General features: G+C 54.3%; 3 protein-coding genes across 3 annotated transcripts in view; 2 read left to right on the plus strand and 1 right to left on the minus strand.

Moving 5' to 3' along the window:
- Positions 1 to 701: 701 nt before the first annotated feature.
- MONBRDRAFT_35711 (uncharacterized protein) lies at positions 702 to 2,128 on the plus strand (the record flags this gene model as incomplete). The annotated part of the gene is made up of 6 exons (XM_001742376.1): positions 702 to 794; positions 974 to 1,075; positions 1,190 to 1,234; positions 1,343 to 1,525; positions 1,676 to 1,729; positions 1,827 to 2,128. 6 exons carry the CDS (start codon positions 702 to 704, stop codon positions 1,929 to 1,931), a joined length of 582 nt encoding a protein of 193 aa, XP_001742428.1. The 3' UTR covers positions 1,932 to 2,128.
- A 208-nt stretch (positions 2,129 to 2,336) lies between these two features.
- MONBRDRAFT_17381 (uncharacterized protein) lies at positions 2,337 to 3,794 on the plus strand. The gene is made up of 7 exons (XM_001742377.1): positions 2,337 to 2,390; positions 2,475 to 2,636; positions 2,796 to 2,882; positions 2,973 to 3,062; positions 3,160 to 3,253; positions 3,348 to 3,565; positions 3,664 to 3,794. The coding sequence occupies exons 1-7, from the start codon at positions 2,376 to 2,378 to the stop codon at positions 3,781 to 3,783; spliced, it is 786 nt and encodes a 261-aa protein (XP_001742429.1). The 5' UTR covers positions 2,337 to 2,375; the 3' UTR covers positions 3,784 to 3,794.
- A 5,615-nt stretch (positions 3,795 to 9,409) lies between these two features.
- Positions 9,410 to 17,516, minus strand: part of MONBRDRAFT_22541 (uncharacterized protein) — a gene marked incomplete at both ends in the record, with an annotated part of 10,267 nt that continues 2,160 nt past the window's right edge. Inside the window, 33 exons of the mRNA XM_001742824.1 lie at positions 9,410 to 9,576; positions 9,861 to 9,911; positions 10,008 to 10,125; positions 10,239 to 10,326; positions 10,396 to 10,444; positions 10,563 to 10,618; positions 10,695 to 10,754; positions 10,877 to 10,977; positions 11,086 to 11,345; positions 11,395 to 11,554; positions 11,648 to 11,807; positions 11,911 to 11,978; positions 12,085 to 12,175; positions 12,278 to 12,374; positions 12,464 to 12,560; positions 12,647 to 13,031; positions 13,147 to 13,219; positions 13,381 to 14,152; positions 14,450 to 14,540; positions 14,609 to 14,711; positions 14,785 to 14,845; positions 15,033 to 15,104; positions 15,213 to 15,339; positions 15,455 to 15,528; positions 15,613 to 15,693; positions 15,802 to 15,837; positions 15,933 to 15,989; positions 16,066 to 16,217; positions 16,289 to 16,448; positions 16,603 to 16,725; positions 16,870 to 16,992; positions 17,088 to 17,206; positions 17,332 to 17,440. Coding sequence (XP_001742876.1) covers positions 9,410 to 9,576; positions 9,861 to 9,911; positions 10,008 to 10,125; positions 10,239 to 10,326; positions 10,396 to 10,444; positions 10,563 to 10,618; positions 10,695 to 10,754; positions 10,877 to 10,977; positions 11,086 to 11,345; positions 11,395 to 11,554; positions 11,648 to 11,807; positions 11,911 to 11,978; positions 12,085 to 12,175; positions 12,278 to 12,374; positions 12,464 to 12,560; positions 12,647 to 13,031; positions 13,147 to 13,219; positions 13,381 to 14,152; positions 14,450 to 14,540; positions 14,609 to 14,711; positions 14,785 to 14,845; positions 15,033 to 15,104; positions 15,213 to 15,339; positions 15,455 to 15,528; positions 15,613 to 15,693; positions 15,802 to 15,837; positions 15,933 to 15,989; positions 16,066 to 16,217; positions 16,289 to 16,448; positions 16,603 to 16,725; positions 16,870 to 16,992; positions 17,088 to 17,206; positions 17,332 to 17,440 — 4,341 coding nt within the window. The remainder of the gene's footprint in view (positions 9,577 to 9,860; positions 9,912 to 10,007; positions 10,126 to 10,238; positions 10,327 to 10,395; positions 10,445 to 10,562; positions 10,619 to 10,694; positions 10,755 to 10,876; positions 10,978 to 11,085; positions 11,346 to 11,394; positions 11,555 to 11,647; positions 11,808 to 11,910; positions 11,979 to 12,084; positions 12,176 to 12,277; positions 12,375 to 12,463; positions 12,561 to 12,646; positions 13,032 to 13,146; positions 13,220 to 13,380; positions 14,153 to 14,449; positions 14,541 to 14,608; positions 14,712 to 14,784; positions 14,846 to 15,032; positions 15,105 to 15,212; positions 15,340 to 15,454; positions 15,529 to 15,612; positions 15,694 to 15,801; positions 15,838 to 15,932; positions 15,990 to 16,065; positions 16,218 to 16,288; positions 16,449 to 16,602; positions 16,726 to 16,869; positions 16,993 to 17,087; positions 17,207 to 17,331; positions 17,441 to 17,516) is intronic.

Raw genomic sequence — 17,516 nt, forward strand, 5'->3', positions numbered from 1 at the left:
CGACCAGCTCTCGGGGTCGGCGGTGCTGGACCACGGCGGGCGAGACGAGAAGCACAAACCGGCTGCAGAGATATAGAAAAGTGAGGGTTCAAATCTCCAATCGATGATGTGTTGGGGTTTTTTTCACCACCTGGTTGACCGGCGCTTGCAAGCCGAAATTGTCTTACCACTTGGTAGCACTTCGACAATGTCATACAAATATACGAATGCAGTGACGATTCTTGAATTTGCAACAGGAACAAAGGGGTCAAGTGAGAGAGTGTGCTGTGGCAAAGGGGGGCGGATGTGAAAGGTTTCGTATGCGCTAAACTGCTTTGAGCAGTACCCCCTTTTATTTTTTTTTTTCTGCTGTGAACTATTTTTTCGGTGGCGCGATTGACTTGGAGTTGTTCCTCGTTCCAGACCGATTTGGATCATCTGTCAGAAGGTAAGGCATAGGAAGACAATGAGAGATCGCTTGGGGGTGTTTGCTGAAGTGTCTTGAACGTTGACACGCGAAAAAGAGGCATGTCCTTTTGAGATGGGCGCAGAACAGCGCGGTTCGGTTAGCGTCATCAGCCTTGGGCACAGCTCACCTCGGTTGGCCTCGTGTGGTTTTGCAGGTCGTGGCAGGCCCAAGTTTGAGCCCCAAACTGTTGACTTGAAGCCTTTCTTGAACGCTTCAACGTTCCATTTGTCACTTTGAATCCAACATCATCAACATGGCACCCAAGGGAGAGCTGCACAAGGTGATTGTTGTAGGTGATGGCGGTGTGGGCAAGTCTGCCCTCACGCTCCAGTACATGTATCAAGAGGTAAGCGCCACCTTGCCCTACCCTCTGACCTTCCTCTGGGCGTGTGACCCAGGCCGATGACACTGTGTGGGCAAAGACCGGCAGTAAAGGAGGGCGATAAGGAGAAGGGGAGGTAGGAGCAAGCAAGGCTCCCGCCCAAGGCTGACTTGTTTCTGGGCTTGAACGTTTCGTGGTTGCAGTTTGTGGAGGATTACGAGCCCACCAAGGCGGATAGCTACCGTAAGCAGGTTACCATCGATGGCGAGGAATGTGCCGTCAACATCCTCGACACGGCTGGCCAGGTGCGATATGCCATCTGCTTCAGGATCAACCGTGACACCTTTCCAGTCCCAATGTCTCTGTACCCAGAACGAGTTTTCTAACTCATGTTACTGTTACTACATCTTGGTGCGCAGGAGGACTATGCTGCTATCCGTGACAATTACTTTCGCGGTGGCGAGGTGAGCTGGATGAGCAAAAGGGGAGGGTGATTGGCAAGGGATTTAGCGTCATTGGACATGTCGCATGCAGTCGTCGAGTCTCATGCCCTGGGCAAATGCATGGCGCAGGGGTTTCTTTGCGTGTTCTCGTTGACGGAGACGCCAACCTTTGAGCACATGGATGAGTTCCGTGAGCAGATTGAGCGCGTTCATGAGGGTCGTCGCATGCCCATGATCCTCGTGGGTAACAAGGCTGACATGACAAGCGAGCGTCAGGTTTCTGCGGACGATGCACAGGCCAAGGCCAGCCAGGTACACGCGTGCTTGCTTTGCTTGCTTTCCTCCTTGCGCCTCGTGGTGGGGCTCAGATCCGCCATTGTTCTGCAACGTATCCATATCAAATGAAATGCAACTTGGCCCTGGTGCGCTTGTCTGATATTTTGGCATGACGTGGCGCGGCAGTGGAATGTGTCTTATCTCGAGACCTCGGCCAAAACCAACCAAAATGTGGATGAGGTGCGCCTTTTCTAGTCCACTTGATCTCATGGCTTCGACCCATACCATGTTGGCCATGCTCATGTGCAGCATGCGCACTGCTTGGTTTAAATGGCAGGCGTTTCTGAACTTGACCAAGCTCATCAAGGCGAGCAAGCTCAGTAGCGGAGCCCCAGCCAAGAAACCCACCCACCGCAACAAGAAGAAATGTGTTATTCTCTAAACCAGCTTGTGTTTTGTTTTTTGTGACGTGCTGTCAGTGCCGGACGGCGCACCTCTGTCCTTTTCCTTTTCAAGTGTTCTGTTCCTTATCGTGCAGCAGCCTTGCTGCGAGGGTCAACAAACAGCCCTCCGCTTCCACCCCATCATCAAGGGGCATGAGTGGAAAGCGCTTGGTCGTTATCCTCTTTGTGCTAATGCGCACGCTGTGCGTTGCGCTCTGTACCCCCTGCTTGGGCCGTTTGGTTCTCTGGCGACGCGACGCGATCTTCGGCGTGCTGACAATTCAGATTGTCCTTCAAATTGAGCAAAAGAAAAGCAAAGAACAAACACACACACAGTAACAACAACAGGAACAACAGTAAGAAGACAGCGGTGCGAGCTGTCAGTTGCAACGCTAGGTGGCAGAGGCAAAGTCTGGTTCCTTCATCTCTCCTGAAACGCCACAATGCTAGCAGGCAAGGTCAGGACACAACGTGTAACGCGGATCTTTGGCGGTTGCGTGTCTTGTTGGGCTCAATTGGGCTGATGGGGTGAACGAGCGTAGAATATACTCGTGACTGGCGCGAGCTCCGGCATTGGCTTGGCGACGGCCCGAGTGCTGGCAACGCATGGCGCGCGTGTGGCACTCACGGGTCGCAATGAGGAGGCACTGCGCTCTGCGTTGAAGGGACCAGGTGCTATTGCGATCCCGGGTGAACTCACCAAGGTCTGGGCTATAGTTCCATCGGCGTCGTGGGCCAGATCTTGATGTGCGCGTGTGCCGAGGAGAAGCATGTCTGGCGCTCACATGTCTGGCACACATGTCTCACACGTCTGGCACTCAAATGTGTTACTTTTGTTTTTTGTTTTTTCGGTCCACATGTAGGCAGGCGAATGCCAGCGGGTGGTTGAAGCTGCAGCCTCGGCGCTGGGGTCCCTGCACGGGCTTGTCAATTGCGCTGGTGTGCTCAAGGTCTGTTGACTTGAGGGGACTCACATACCAAGCAGGCTACTCTGCTGACCAACGACGGTGTTGCTGGGTTTGTGGACATGATGTCTTTAGGGTGGCGCGGTGGGCTCGCCACAGTTCAACCTTCAAAATTACCAGGACAATTTTGCCATCAACACCCAAGTGGTATTCGAGATGATGCAGGTTAGTCAGTGGCTGCGCTTAGCCTTGTTATGACCACTGACTCGTGAACTCACAAGGTACCATGCGCCCCTCGCGCTGTGCGCTTCAATTTTGATAGCATGCTGTCCCGCACCTCAAGGCCACTGCACCGGGTACAGCCGGATCATCCATCATCAACGTCACCTCCGTCAACGCCAAGCAGTCATTCGCCGGTGAGACGAGGTTCCTCGCATCCAGGACCGTCCCGTTGTGATTGCAATACGTGGTTTTCGACTGACCATGGTGGCCTTGGCCCGAGTCCTTTAGCCTGCGCAGCCTATTGTGCGTCCAAGGCAGCAGCTGATATGCTGACACAGTGCGCCGCCGTGGACTTGGCGGAGGAGGGTATCCGCGTCAACAGCGTCAATCCTGGCGTGATTGTGTCCCAGTTGCAGAAGCGCGGGGGCCTGGACGAGGACCAGTACGCGGCCTTTTTGCAGCGCTCAGTCGACGTGACCCATCCTCTCGCCAAGTTTCGAGGCAAGGTCAGTCTGACTTTTTTTTTTGCTCTGCTTCGCGCTCGCATGGTTTACATAGTTTCCTGCAAAAACACTACATACACGCTGTGCTCCCATTGCTCTAGATTGGACAGCCCGAGGAGGTTGGGGAGCTCATTGCCTTTCTCATGTCAGATCACGCCTCCTTTATCACGGGCGAGTGCATTGCCATTGACGGCGGCCGTCAACGTCTTGGCGCCCGATAAGCTATGTGTTGTTGTTGTTGTTGTTGTTGTTGTCAGACATTTGGTACTTTCCATTGCGCAATCCATCCAGTTGTCAGCATCTGACAATTTCGTCGTCGAAGCAAGGTTGTGTCCACACAGAATGCACCTTTCTATCGAACTCAGCGGTCAACTTTTTCATCCGACTCTCGGAAGTATAGTATGTACTCTCTTTTTATAACAAGACAATGCAATCTTACTTCTGACAAAAGACCAAAAGACCAAAAGACCAAAGAGAAGACCAAAGGAAAAACCCCTGTGCAAAGGGCGCCAAGGCACGGCGTTGGTTGCCCATGCACACGGCGCTACGACCCCAGAGGCTCCCCTGTTTTCGTGTCATCCTCCCGACATCCATCAGTCTGGTGCGCGTCACCGTCGTACCGCGAGATCAACCTGGGCAACGTGATCGCCTTGGTCCCGCCTGTCCGTGCGCTTGTCCATGCAGCCTTCTCCCCCATCCCCCCCACCCTATTTTCTTTGTTTTCCCCGTTTAGTGACACATTCAGCGCACACGCGCGCGTGAGGCTTGCGATCCGTACATGCACGCATTCACGACTCGCACCCAAGCGGCTGTGAGCCACACCATCTCCCCCAACGCAAGCTGCGGCACATATTATTCTGCTCCTGATCCTTGGCCTTTCTTTGCCGCCCTCAGTCTCTCCCTTGATCCCACGAAAGAGTCGCGGCAACGCCACGCTTCTGCCTGGGTCTTTTGACTTTAGATCTTGCTTGTTCAGTGCAGCCGCAAGGGCACTTGTCCACCGACTCAAGCTCGACTTTACATGTTGGTACTCACCCCCACGGTCAACCGCACTGCCATTACAACTTAACAGCAAGCACAGGCGCAGTCAGTCGGCCAACATTGCATTTCTGTTTTCCCTTGCTTCCAGCACAGGTGCACACTCGCAGCGAGGGCTCCAGCAAGCCGCGACGATAATGTGCCGACCTCGCGCTCACTTCAACTTGTGTTTGGGCACCATGCTTCGGCCCTAGGCTCTGCTCGCACAACCTTGACTGCTACGTCAACCGAACCAGCCACTGCCACCCCTGCTGCCCGCATCTTTGTTGGAAGGCGCGAACGACCTGGCCAACATGCTGCGCGCTTTCAAGCACGCCCAGAATCGGATGCTTTCCGAGGGCGAACTGCGCAATGTGCTCTTTGAAATCAAGCGCGTTCGCGACCCCATGGCCTCCCTGAGCAAGCACAGCAGCATCACCGCCACGTAGGACCAGATGGCTCCCTGCCCGCTCCCCCTTCTTGCAGCAGCACGCGCCGTGCTTGCTCCGTCTCCCCGCTGCCATTGCACTTCCGCCGCCCGTCTCACCTTGGAACACCCGTGTTGCATGAGCCCAGCGAATTGACCAAGTGGTCGACCACGCAGACGAGCCAGATCCATGAATTTATTGCAGCCATGTGTAGCGCCGACACGGACATGACCGACGCTCTCGAAGAATTCATTGCTGGTATGCTCGTGGTGGCATACCCGCTGCCGTTCTTCTATGATCCTTTTGCTCACAAGTCCCATCTCCTCTTCGCTTAGCCTATGAAACTTACTATGTCCATTGGAAGAGTATCCTCAGCGAGCGCAAAGAGTACAAGGGTGCGTAGGCTCTTGCCATCCTTCCTTGCCGCGCTGGCTTTTGGGTTGGTACCTCATGAGCTCACCGCAATTTCATCTTTGGTAAATGTGCATTGCCATCATGCTTTGATTTGGTTGACTGGTCTTGGAACAGCCTTGGAGGTAGACTACCACCGCGCCGAAAAGCACGTGGAGAGCATCCGCAAAAAGTTCGAATCGGCTGCCAAAAAGGACGGAGGGGACTTGGACAAGCGTACGTGCCGCTGTATTGTTCTTCAAAAGGAGTAAAACAATGATTACAGCAACAATGCTCCTCTCATACCGCACAAACACGTATCCCGTCTGCACCCTCGACAGGCATCAAGGATGGTCAACTGGCCGTTCCGGAAGAGGAGGACGACGGTGGTCGTCGGGGCTCCATGAGTCGCCGACGTTCCCACGGCCCATCCATGGGTGAACTGACCGAGGCCATGCGGCAGCGCTCTGCCATCCTCGAAAAGGTATGATGGTCTCTTGGCGCATTGCCTCGTGTGGTCTTTACCTGCCTCATGTGCACGACTCGTCACGCATATTGCTCGGCTCCCCAGCTGCAAAATAAACAAGTTGAGGTCGAGCGCGAAATGCATCAAGAATTGCGCGAAGGCTACTTTCGCCTGATGTAAGCTTCGGGCTCAGGCAACGGGCTTGCAAACCAACCCGCCGTTGCCCACGCTGCTTCATCAGGCCTAAACCCATGCCCACTCACTGCCTGCTACCACGCGCTTTATGGGGGCAGCGAGGCCAAACTCAAGTTTTTTAAGACACTATCCACCATTGCCAGTCAACAGCTCGAACTTTGCGGCTCGCTCAAGTCTGTCAAGGGCCGCAGCGAGAAAGAGGGTGCCGTCTTTGAGTATGAGGATTTTTGCAATTCCCTCCCGGAGATCAATACCGTGTGGTGTGACGGTGAGTTACCTGTCCTCTTCAGCAGATGAGACGGGTTGTTCTGATGGCACATAGCACCCAAGCAAAGCCCTGACAGGCCCTCGTCACCTTTGCCGGACAAGTTTCGCCCCATGCTTCCCGCCTGACCACCTTGTGCATCCTCTTTGCATTCATCTTGTCGACCAGGTGACAATTTGGCCAACACACTCAAAGTCGAACGCACGGCCGCACGCGAAGCGCTCGAGTTTGAGAAGACGGACCACCAAAAAGCGGTGCAAGCGCTAAATCACAAGTATGTTCGCCTCTTTTGGCTTTCGCCGTCGTGACAGCCCAACTTTGACCGGAAGCTTTCGGGCACCAGACAGCGCTCATCCTCTTTGATCCGGCTTGTCCAGGCATCAAGAGGCCTTGCAAGAGCTTCGCACACGCTTGGAGCAGGTGCAACGGGAGCACGAACAACTGCTTGCTTCCCTCAAAAGCTCCGCTGAGGAAAAGGAGATGTCTCTGCAAGATCAAGTAAAATCTCTTAACGTCCAACTCGCTCAGTATGTCCGCCAACAGCTAGCTCACCAAAAGCCCCCTCACCTCCCTCGCCCCATATTCCTCCTGCTCTCGCCCTCAACACGCGGTGCTTGCACTCGGCCTTGCTGCACAGAACCAAGACGTCACGTGACAGTTTCAAGTCAGGTCTTGAATCACTGCTTGAGCAGCTTGGCGCGACGGTGACTAGCACCGCACATGTCATCAAAGAAGACCCCATTGTGACCGCGGCTGACAACTGTCAGCACACACTGGATCGGCTTCAAGAGCTTGTAGGTGGCCCGATCCGCCGTGCCCCCTTGACACTGGCACCTCAAGCTCACGTGGCGTGTGACCAAACGCCGATGTTGCCTGTTTGCCTTGCGAATAGGGACAAAAGGAGCATGATGGTGCAGCGTCATTGATGCGCAAAGTCACCGTGTTGGCTGGTCTGTTGGGGACCACGATCGCCAGGGCTCATGCAATCACGGGAGTTGTGCCCCCAGAGCGCGGGCATGAGCTATTGGAGCGTCTGCCACCGCTCGAGCCTGCAGCTGCCGCTTTTTTCACCCAGTTGCAACAAGGTGTTGTCTTTGCCATTCTCTCGTCCTGTGGCAAATCTTACCCTCGCTCGCCACCTGTCTTGGTCCCACCAAGGCCGTCTCACGGCTCCATGATGGGCTTGCACGATGTATTCGGGTGAATGGCAGTACTATCTCAAGGCGCGGATCACGACAGCCAGCTCATGGTACCCATGGATGCTGGTACGTACTCTGGTGGGGACGTAGACTCTTGATGCATGCGTTTGAAACTCACTGCCGATGCTTGGTGCCCACGTTGCAGTCATCAATCTACAGGCCCCCCTCCGGCGTTTGCACGCGACTTTGGCCGCCTGTAGTGCCGGCGGTGGTGCCCTGCCGACAGATACGGAGAATCAGGTTAGCTTTTCGTTCAACGTCTGCGGGGCAAGGCATATTCAATCCTACCTGACTGGCCTTTGCCCGGCTGCTGCTCAGGTCACCCGGGCCCAACAGCTGGTACATGATGCCAAAGACGTCATTGCTCGCTTGCAGCGCGAGCAAACCGCGAGCGAAGGCCAGGACGAGCGCGTGCTCAAGCTCAACAAGGTGGCTCAGTTACCAATAACTGCAACGCTCGCTCATGGTCACAGGTTGCTCGCGCCATATGTGACGAAATGCGCCACGGGCTGCGTCACTCACCTCACGACGACCTTATTCTGTGATGGGAATCGCCCGCAGGGTTTACTGCACGAGTGCGAGCATATGATGGACGCCGCAAGCGCCTTTATTGAAGATGCGCTCTTACTCAAGGCTAGTCCATTCTGCTAGTGCAGGTCTTTTTGTGCATTTGCCACAAGCCTTTCGATGCTTGCTTGCTTTGTTGTACAAAGCACGCGGGCATGTATTAGAACCATTGATTCTGAATGCGGGCGTGTGTTTCACCATCCATAGGGTATCTTTGGCAGCGATGCCTACGAAGGGGACAAGGCCTCGGCAGCGCTTGAAACACGTCACTGGTACAATGTGCTTTTGATTCTAGCCATGTTGGTGTTGGCGACCATTTGTGTGCCACTTATTGTTGGTTTGCAAATCCTTCCAGGCTGGGCGCTGTGAACATGTGCGTGAACAATGTGGTGGAGAACACGCCTGTCTGGACCGAGTGCTTGCGCTCGTTTGTTCAGGAAGGCCACCGTGCGGAGGAGCTCCAGGTTTCTTCCAAAGATCTGTCGGCCTGCACGGCGCAGCTCATGGCATTCATCAAAACCCTCCTGGCTCGTTCCGGTACGTACTAGCACATCGTGCATCTGGCCTGTAGAGCGCGCTGCTCTTTGTGCAATGCTTCTTCATCTTTAAAAGATTGAAGCCAACCCGCCTTTTATCATCTTTGTGCGGCGCGCGGGTTAGACTTTTCCTCGGATAACGATGTGCAAAAGTTGATTGAGCACATTTCCAGCTCTTCAACTAATCTAATCACAACCAGCAACAAGGTGACGGTCATCACGAAGGACTGCGCCAATCTACGTCTGGCGGACCTAGTTCTGACGTCTGAGGTACGCTTGTGTCCTTGCTGCTCGAGATCCACTGAACGTGCTTTGTAATTTGCTCCTTGGAGGAACTGCCGGCATACCACTCCACAATTGTTGTTATGAAGAAAGATGCATCTCATTGGGTCTGCGCCTACCCATCCTGTTGTCATAGAATCTATCCAATATGAATGCAGTTCAAGCTCGCCGCATTCTCATGCGCACGCAGGTTGAAGTGCTGCGCTTGGACAAGGCGTTGACATCGGAACGGGAAAAGCTAGGCCACTTGCGCCGTGAGCTTGGCCACCTCCTTAAAGATGAGGACACTCAGTCATAACCAGCCAACCCCCTTTTGTTCTCTGCTCAGCACGCCAATAGCAGAAGTCAATTTCACAGACAAAATTCACGTGTATTATCCTTCAAAAAAACGCAAACACAGCGTATGGCCCTGTATATTCGTTCCCAAGCTAGTTGAGACAAAACTTCGTTGGGTCTGTGGAGGCAAACCGCTGCTCTCAGGTGTTGCCGAGCCAACGAATGCTTAAACCTCGCGATCCAAACCAAGACCGTTGATCAAGGTTTGGTTGATGAAATGCGTCACATCCCATCGATACCAGTAATCAGTATGGGCACTCAACAGAGACAAGTACTGAAGTGACTGAATCCCCACATCACCGGCGCCCCCGGCCACCACAAAATCAGTTCGGTCTAGAGAACACGCAAGAGAAAACCCTTGTCAGCCCCGCGATCGCTCACATATGCCTCCCAACCAGGCCAATAGTGCGATGGTTTGCCGGCGTCTGACCAAACGGAATCCGAATTTTGCTCCCGTCTTCTTCATCTTCTGTTCTGTCCGAGGGTGTGGGATCTGCAATAAACGAGCGGTCAAGGTCCAACGATGATGCTGCCTGAAGCAACCGAAAAAAGAAAAAACAAAAAAAAAAAAAAAAAAAAGCTATCTTGGTAGGCTTTTGTTTGAAGCTAGTGCATACCTTGGTTTGAGACACGCACGACCTCGCCGCGAGCCTGTGCAATGCTTGAGCCTATTGTTCCAAAAGAAGAGCACCGCCAATGCAAGTTAGAGCTGGGAGCTGAGACTGGTCCATATCCGACGCCTTGGCCCCTGCTGGTGAGCAGACCTTGGGATGGCCTTTCAGCGCTTGAAGCATCACTTGAGTCAGCTCGCGCCTCGTCCAAATCGTCGTCGTCGGGTGCAGACTCCGTCACAGCCGCCGCAAGCGTCAGCATCGAGACGGCCTGCCAAAAGAACGCAACGCCAATCGGCAGCCGATCCGTGACTCGATGGCTGAACATAAGATGAAGAGCGCCCAGAAAGCAAGGTCATGTGATCAAGCAGTTGCTTGACGTACCTGTTTCCGGCCAGCCCGCCACTGTGAGATTGTGGTTGCAGCTTGATTGAGCGTTTTGAGAAACGGGTTAACCGTCTTCGAGACGACGCTGTGGACAAGATGCAAAAGTATAAGCCAGCCCCTTGAACGCCGATTGCACACATCGAGCATCTCCTACCTAAAAATGCCGCTGGCACCCAGCTCAAAGTCGGGCACGTTGACTGGATCTGTTTCCGACACCATGAAGTCAGACGCCCCCGACAATGTGAGATCTGCAAACGGCACGATGGAGGAAGTTGACGCGACAAATGCTCAAGCGAAAGACAAGATGTCGATTGAGCATACCATCATGGGGCTCTACTTGCAGTAGGGGCTCGAGGCGATACGCCAGAGGATCCGCGCTACGAGCCATATTCGCATGTCGAGTTCAAATGAAGCAAATGCACCTTTGGCACACGCACGAAGTGTTTCACAAACCTGTGGTAAATGTTATAAAGGCGTGTATTCGGAGGCAGTAACATGGCACTCGAACTTTTCCTAAGCACACCAACCGAGAAACAAAATCAAGAAACACGAGCACCAATAGAAGCGGTGAGCATTCTTCAAAGCACAGGGCGGCCTACGAATACAGTATTCGGACAATGGTCGATACGCCATACTTTTGATCCTTTGAGCGTGCACCGCGCATAGTCAAGAAAATGGAGATGGGGCTTCCCAGCGTGAAAAGTTGGCGCACCGGGAAATGTAGCTTGGAAAAAATCTGCAACCAGCAAGATCAGGCTTTGTGCTTTCATTTTTTGTCTTGGTTTTGGGTGTTTGGGAAAAACGAGGTGGGATCGATGAGATGAACCCGCAGCTTGAGCCGTACCGCAGGCATGGGGTGTAGCGATGGCTGGCCACTGGCTGATGGTGACGGGGGTGCAGCGGTTGCAGTGTCTGCAGTTGGTTCGTCAAACGGATCGCCGTGATCCTCGTCATCTCCATCCATGTCCTCTGGCTGGTCATCCAAGATATCGTCTACATCCTCCACCTCTGGCAGAGTGAGGGACAGGCTGCCACGAGGACCAGCTGCCAAGTTGCGCATGTTGACGCGCACAAATGCATGAGTCAAATGCTGGCCAGTCACATCTGATGTGCAAGGGGTGGAGCTGCGCGGGACTTGATACTGCTGGCGTACCACGCTTGGGCTTCTTCTCGTTTTCCACTTTCAGCAAATGTCCTGCTTTGCGACGACGGGCCCGCATTTTGAGCGCATTGATTTCGCGGCGCAGAGCCACAAGTCGTGCGTGCTCCTCCCGAGCCTCGCGCATATCGTCCTCCATCTCCACCGCCGAATCCTAAAACAACAATCTCACAGGCTGAGCTGTCGGGCAGCGGTCACTGGCAGTCCCCTTGAGGCTCGGTCGGTTTGTTTTGCACCAGGAACTGACCTGGTGAGTGAGCAATGCGTGGCTAATGACTCCACCCAGCGAGTGGGCAACAATGGAGACCTTGCCACCGTTCCGCTCAAAATCTGGATGACGCCGCGTGTATTCAGCATACACGGCATTGAGCTTATCTGTGACGCTGTCCATGATTTCTTGACAAAACCTAAAATACGCAGATGCAAAAGCACCCGTTTGCTCGCAATGTGAGGCAGGCAAGGCACGCCACTTGAAAGCGCGAGCGTGCCCATCTCCACTTGAGCACGTACTTGGGTGAGGTGAAATACAGAACATCCAAGGCACCATTGTTGAGGAAACGGCGGGCCACTTCGACGCCCTGCCCACAACAGAAGCACCACATGAGCCAGGTTTGATGAGCAGATGCAGAATGTCGGGTTCTGACTTCAGACAATCTTCGGGACCAATCGAACTGGGCCAAGTACCGGTGGGGTAATGGCATCAATGGTGCCGCCATCCAACGCCAGCGACGTGCGCCACTCAATGGGAAGGAAATCCACATGCTTGTGACCTTGCCTGCAGATCGCAAGGGGAGCATGTGGGGGGTGAGCACGCAAACTTACGTCCCACTGGATGCATGCGGGGCCAAAATAGAGAGGCCACAGCTGGTTGACGCACTGATAGGAATTGTCGAGGTGCCCTGCCTTGGCATATGCTTGCGACATGTTGCGCAGGTATGCGGACATTTCCACGATGGTCTGCTCATACGCTTGACCTAAATCCCGCGCAACGTGCCCGAAGCATCGTCATGTGGTGTGTCTATGATGCATGTGAACAAAAGACAAAGCGACCAAACGCGCATACCAATGCCGTGGATGACCAATACAAGGTGTTCAGCCTTGCCGCATCGACAGTGACTATCGTCGTCGTCCTTGCGTGCTCCAGTAATCACGTGGCAGGCCTGTCACGAAGGACAAGCACATGAGTTTTTTTGGAATTTTTTGCACACTGAAGTTGACGGAGCACGAGCCGGGCATGTTCGCGTACGTGTGCATGTCCGCGATAGATGCTGCGCCCGGCATAGGTGGGTGCCCAGGACGCGATGGTGTCGCAAAGACGAATATCTTCTATACCATACCAAATGGCAGTTTTGCCACCAACCATGTCCAGACGATGGAGCTCCTCGAGACCTGTCTTGGGCTTGCTGGAGCGGCGCCGGCGTTCCGGGTCGGCCAGCTCACGCGTGTATGCGGCGAGTTCCTCGCGGCGACGCATTTCTCGTTCCAAGTGCCGACGGTATGCCACGGTAACATGCTCTGCTTCAATGGCGTCTGCCAGCGTCTCATCCAGTGGCTGCAGAGCGTTGTCGCTTTTTTCAAACCAGGTTCCCCGCGTTACCTGCAGGGGCTCCTCAGAATCCCAATAGATTGGCCTGCGGGTAATTGCAGCGCAAAGTGAGCCACGAGCCAGTAGGCTGGTGGGGTCATGCACGAAGCTGATGGTGCAGTGCCCGCGCTGTGGCACAGCTTTGAGATTGGAGAACTGACCAAGCAATGTGGCGCCGATCCTTGTTGGAGAGCACTTCCACCTCGTACAGGCCGCCACGAACTTCCTCGCGATCTGTTCGTTCAACATAACGATGAAGACACCAGCAGCAATGGACGACAATGGAAAATGTTTGGTGAGAGAAAAAGCAGTCATGAGCTGGTCAAGTTGATGTTGCATTCAGTAAGCCAGGGGAGGCCAAAGGGTCTAAGGTCTAATCTAGACTGGCCACGTACCAACGGTGGGGGCGCGAGTAGCGGCAGGGGGGTCGGTGGTGATGGGCGCTCGGAGGGTCTGCAGCTGGCGCTGGTACAGGCTCTCGAGGCGACGCGCATCGTGGCAACAGAAAGGCTCCCAATGTCGGGCCTTCGTCTTGAGGCCAACGGCAATGTATGGGTCGTTAAAATACCACCGCACCTGGTCGGCCCCCAGGGGTGGGAGGGGATCGGCTGCCGGCACGCTCATGGCCTGGTCCAAATCATAGGCTGCAACCGGATGCGGCGGCTCACTGGCCGCAGCTTCGCTCACGGGCGAATCGCGATCTGGTCCGGAGGAGCGTGCCCGCGCCGGTTCGCTGGCGGTGCGCACCAGAGGTGGGCCATCAGCTTGCAAGAGCTCAGACTTTGGATCAGCCGTATCCATTTCAGAGGGTTGAGTTGCGCCCGTTTCACCAAAAGCTGTATCTTCAGCGTCCAAGATAGCAGACTCGCCAGTCGGCTCTGCGCTGGGCTTGGATCGACTGCGCAAAGCTGCCAGCTGCTTCTGTGCGCCGACCATCAGGTTGGCGATCCAGGTCCCACTCAAACTACGCCCAGCCTCACTGTCATTCGCATCCTCCTTTTTTGCATCAGCCACCTCCTCCCGCGCCTCAGTTACATCATCATCCAATGGCTCAATACCCATAGGCACGGGTGTCGTCTGATCCGCATCCTCCTGCTCAGCCCCAGCCTCAATCATGGGCCCAGCCTCGTGCTCGTCACGTCTGTCAGCCATCCTCAACGTGGAGGCCTAAAAAAAAAGGCAAAAAAATCGGGAAAAAAAGAAAAGAAAAAGAGATGTGTGTGTGTGTGTGTGTGTGTCAGCCGACACATGTAGCGTAACGCAAGTTTTGCCAACACAAAACTGATTTTCATCAACGACGTGTGTCTCAGTGAATTGCAACTTGAAGCCACTAGCAAGACAGACAGGACTGCTATTTTTTCAGGAGAAGCGCACGGAAATCAGCATTGGAGCGCTTGGCCGCGGCTGGATTCGCGCTCGTGGGTTTGGCCGGGGCAGCATTTGAATGACTCGCAGTGGCTGCACTTTTCGCTTGCTGTGCTTTGGCGACTGCTCGAGGCACCAGGCGCGGGGCCGGATGGCTAAAATGAAACAAGGCCGTGATGTGAGGTATGCGCTGAATCAAAAGACACGTGGACGAGAATGGTTTTGTTGGATCAGACAGGGTTTTTCAAAGCTTCCTACCTCTTGGTGGAACCAGGTCCTCCACCCAATGTCGGCCGTCCACCACCAAGCGTTTGCCTCAAGGGGCCGGGCGGCTTGCTAATGTTGACTCGAAGAGCACGCCCTGTGCATCCACAACAACACCATGAGCCAACGCGCGCCACTTCATTCGCACACTCAAGTAGTCTGTATCGCACCGTGAAGCATGTGGCCATCCAGGGCTGCTTGTGCCTTTGCTGCATCAGCCTCTGTGACAAACTAACGCGAGAGGCACAGTGTGAGCAAAAGCTTTTGCCGGCGCTAAACAGGTGATGGTGGTGGTGGCGGCGGCGGTAATGGTGATGATGATGATGATGTTGATAATGATGATGAATACGAAATGGAGAAAAATAAAAAAAAAATAAAAAAGGCGGGTTGGGGGCTATTCAAAGGAGCAAAGTCTTACATCCACGTAGCAAAAGTCGCGCCGCGAGCCGTCAAACTTGGTTACAAGCCGCACCGCTTCCACCGCACCATGCTACAAGCAAGTTCATGTCAGTCCGAACCTTGCAGTGTGAAGACTGAACAGCGAAAAAATAATGTATTGAAGAGAAAGGGCAGGGGTCATGGCTGCGCTGTCTCGCACCTTGTTGAAGAGGTCCTTGATCTCAGCTTCACTGGCCTTATAGTCCAGATTTTTGACAAACAACGACTTGGGGTTTTTGTCAGTCGTGTGTTTGAAGGGCAATGACGGCATTTGCGAGCGGTCAACACTACGCGCGCACACACGCACATACACACACACACACTTGAGTGAACGGAGCAAAATAAATGCTTGAAGGGTGCAAGATGACATTGGGGCGTGCCTGTCGCCTCATTAGAACGTACTAGCGGTCCACAAGCATGGGACGCGTGCCCATAATTTGACGGTCCTTGCTCAGCGCTGGATTGACGGCACTCGCCTGTGCACACCGGCGCCAAGAGAATTAGGCCACGGACAAGGCGCTCTGTTACAACGAAAGTGCAACTTGGCTGTGACAACTCACCGAGGCAAACTCCAGGTAGGCATAACCCTTTGCCTTGCCCTTGTGGTTGAATGGCATTCGCACGTCTACAATTTCTCCGCACTGCAGAAAGCAGCCAAAGAAAGGATGTGAGGAGCGAATTGCAGCTAGAGGCACGGGGTACCGGGTCCAGAGGCGTGCGTGAGAGCGATGGTGTATCATGAGACATACGTCTGCAAACCGTGCACGAAGCTCGTCCTCCGTAACCTAAAGGCACGAGCACATGCAGATGAGAGTGTCATTCAGGAAAACAAGACCAATGTGAAGCAACAGTTTTTAAGCGAGGCGCAGGCGTGACGCACAGAAAAGTCCAAGTTCTTGACAAAGACCGTGCGATCCTCGGCCTCAACTTTGTGTGCCTAGATGTCGAGTACGAGTGACGTGAGCTCAAACCCCCAAGAGGCGTACAAAATCAATCGAGAACAATGAACCCACCTGACGCGGCGCCACGGGAGCGGACTCATCGCCGGCACCATGTGTAGGAGTCGCGCCGCGAGGCGCACTTGTGTCCATGGCTTCGGTTGCTGAATTCGTCGCGGCCTGGGTGGCAGTCTTCTTTGCACGAGGCTCAACGTTTGCGTCGTCCGCTGTGACATGAGGTTGTGAGAAGACAAGGTACATAGCAAAAGCCAACATGCACTCTCAGCCACACACGCACCGGATCGCTTGGCCGACTTGGCAGGCTTCTTGGAGCCTGATTCGCTATGGGCGGCTGTCGCTGCAACAACCTCTTGTGGCCGTGCAATGAGACTTCCGAACAGGCGCAACACGATGGCCGGGTCTGCTTGTGAAGTGGTGAGAACCAGCTGCTGGTAATCCTGTGCCGCAGTCAAGAGTTGAAGATAGACGAACCATGAGCAACAATCACAAAGCAAGTGCAAGCTTGTTTCAGAAAGCAAAACGTCAAGAATTGCTGAGTACACAGCCATGTGCCCCCCCTCCCTTGCTAGCCTGTCAAGCAGGAGCACATACCCGGGCCATGTAGTAACCGTAATCTTGAACGGCCTCAAATGCTTCTTGATGCAGTTCCAGAAGCGCCTCGATCGAAGCGTTGTGTTGGCGTTCATATGCAATGACGGCCTTCCAGGTAGCGTACTGTGGGCGCAGGCAAAGCAAGTAAAGGGGCGACGCAGGTCAAGGGAAAAACAGCCGATGAGAAGCATCAGTGATTCAGGCAGCTGAACCATGCTGCCTATCCTATCTTGCTTCTCCACGGCCGGGGTGCCACATCAAGTATACCAGAGGGCGAGTTGCTTCGTCCTGCAGAATCATGTCAAGCATCTCCCGGCCTTTGCGGCTGTCGCCCGTGACTCGGCTCTCCAGCTCGGCCTGTTCGAGGAGCACGCGCTTGTTGAGAAGCGGCTGCGAGCAATGCGACGGCCAACAGCCCACTACATGGCGCGCTTGTGTTTTATTCACCATGTTGCAATTGGCGGTGCGTGCGCTTTCTCACGTACCAAGCACGACACGAGACGATGTTGGGGGTCACTCAGCCACCCCCCAAGGTAGTCGAGAAGATAGGTGAGGGCAGTATCACGATGGCGAGCCCAATCTTCCTCCGAAACACCCTTTTCGCCTGCAGCCGGAAATGACAAAACCAGCCAACATTAGGTAAATATGCGTTGAGAAAAGTGACATGCTAAACCGAGAGCCAGAGGCAAGCCACAAGCTGGTAGCGAAACCAGGAGGGACAAGGTGTACCCTGCTGTTGGCGTTTGACAACTACGGTCAAAAAGTGCATCCACACATCAATGTAGGCATCCGCCGAGCCAAACTGTTGCTTTAGGGCTTGCTCTGCGAGTTGCGTGAGCTATGGGGGGGGGGGGGGGGGGGGGGGGGGCCAACCCAAAAAAGGGGAAAAAGGCCGGGGATTGGCCCCCCCCTTT

The sequence above is a fragment of the Monosiga brevicollis genome, genomic scaffold (genome assembly GCF_000002865.3).
Source record: "Monosiga brevicollis MX1 MONBRscaffold_2 genomic scaffold, whole genome shotgun sequence".
Classification (NCBI taxonomy): Eukaryota; class Choanoflagellata; order Craspedida; family Salpingoecidae; genus Monosiga; species Monosiga brevicollis.

Bases quoted from the DNA above. Each gene is read 5' to 3' on its own strand.
- MONBRDRAFT_17381 (XM_001742377.1), top strand. The intron at 3,254-3,347 runs GTGAGACGAGGT...CGAGTCCTTTAG, and splicing joins CGCCAAGCAGTCATTCGCCG to CCTGCGCAGCCTATTGTGCG. The intron at 3,566-3,663 runs GTCAGTCTGACT...CCATTGCTCTAG, and splicing joins TCGCCAAGTTTCGAGGCAAG to ATTGGACAGCCCGAGGAGGT.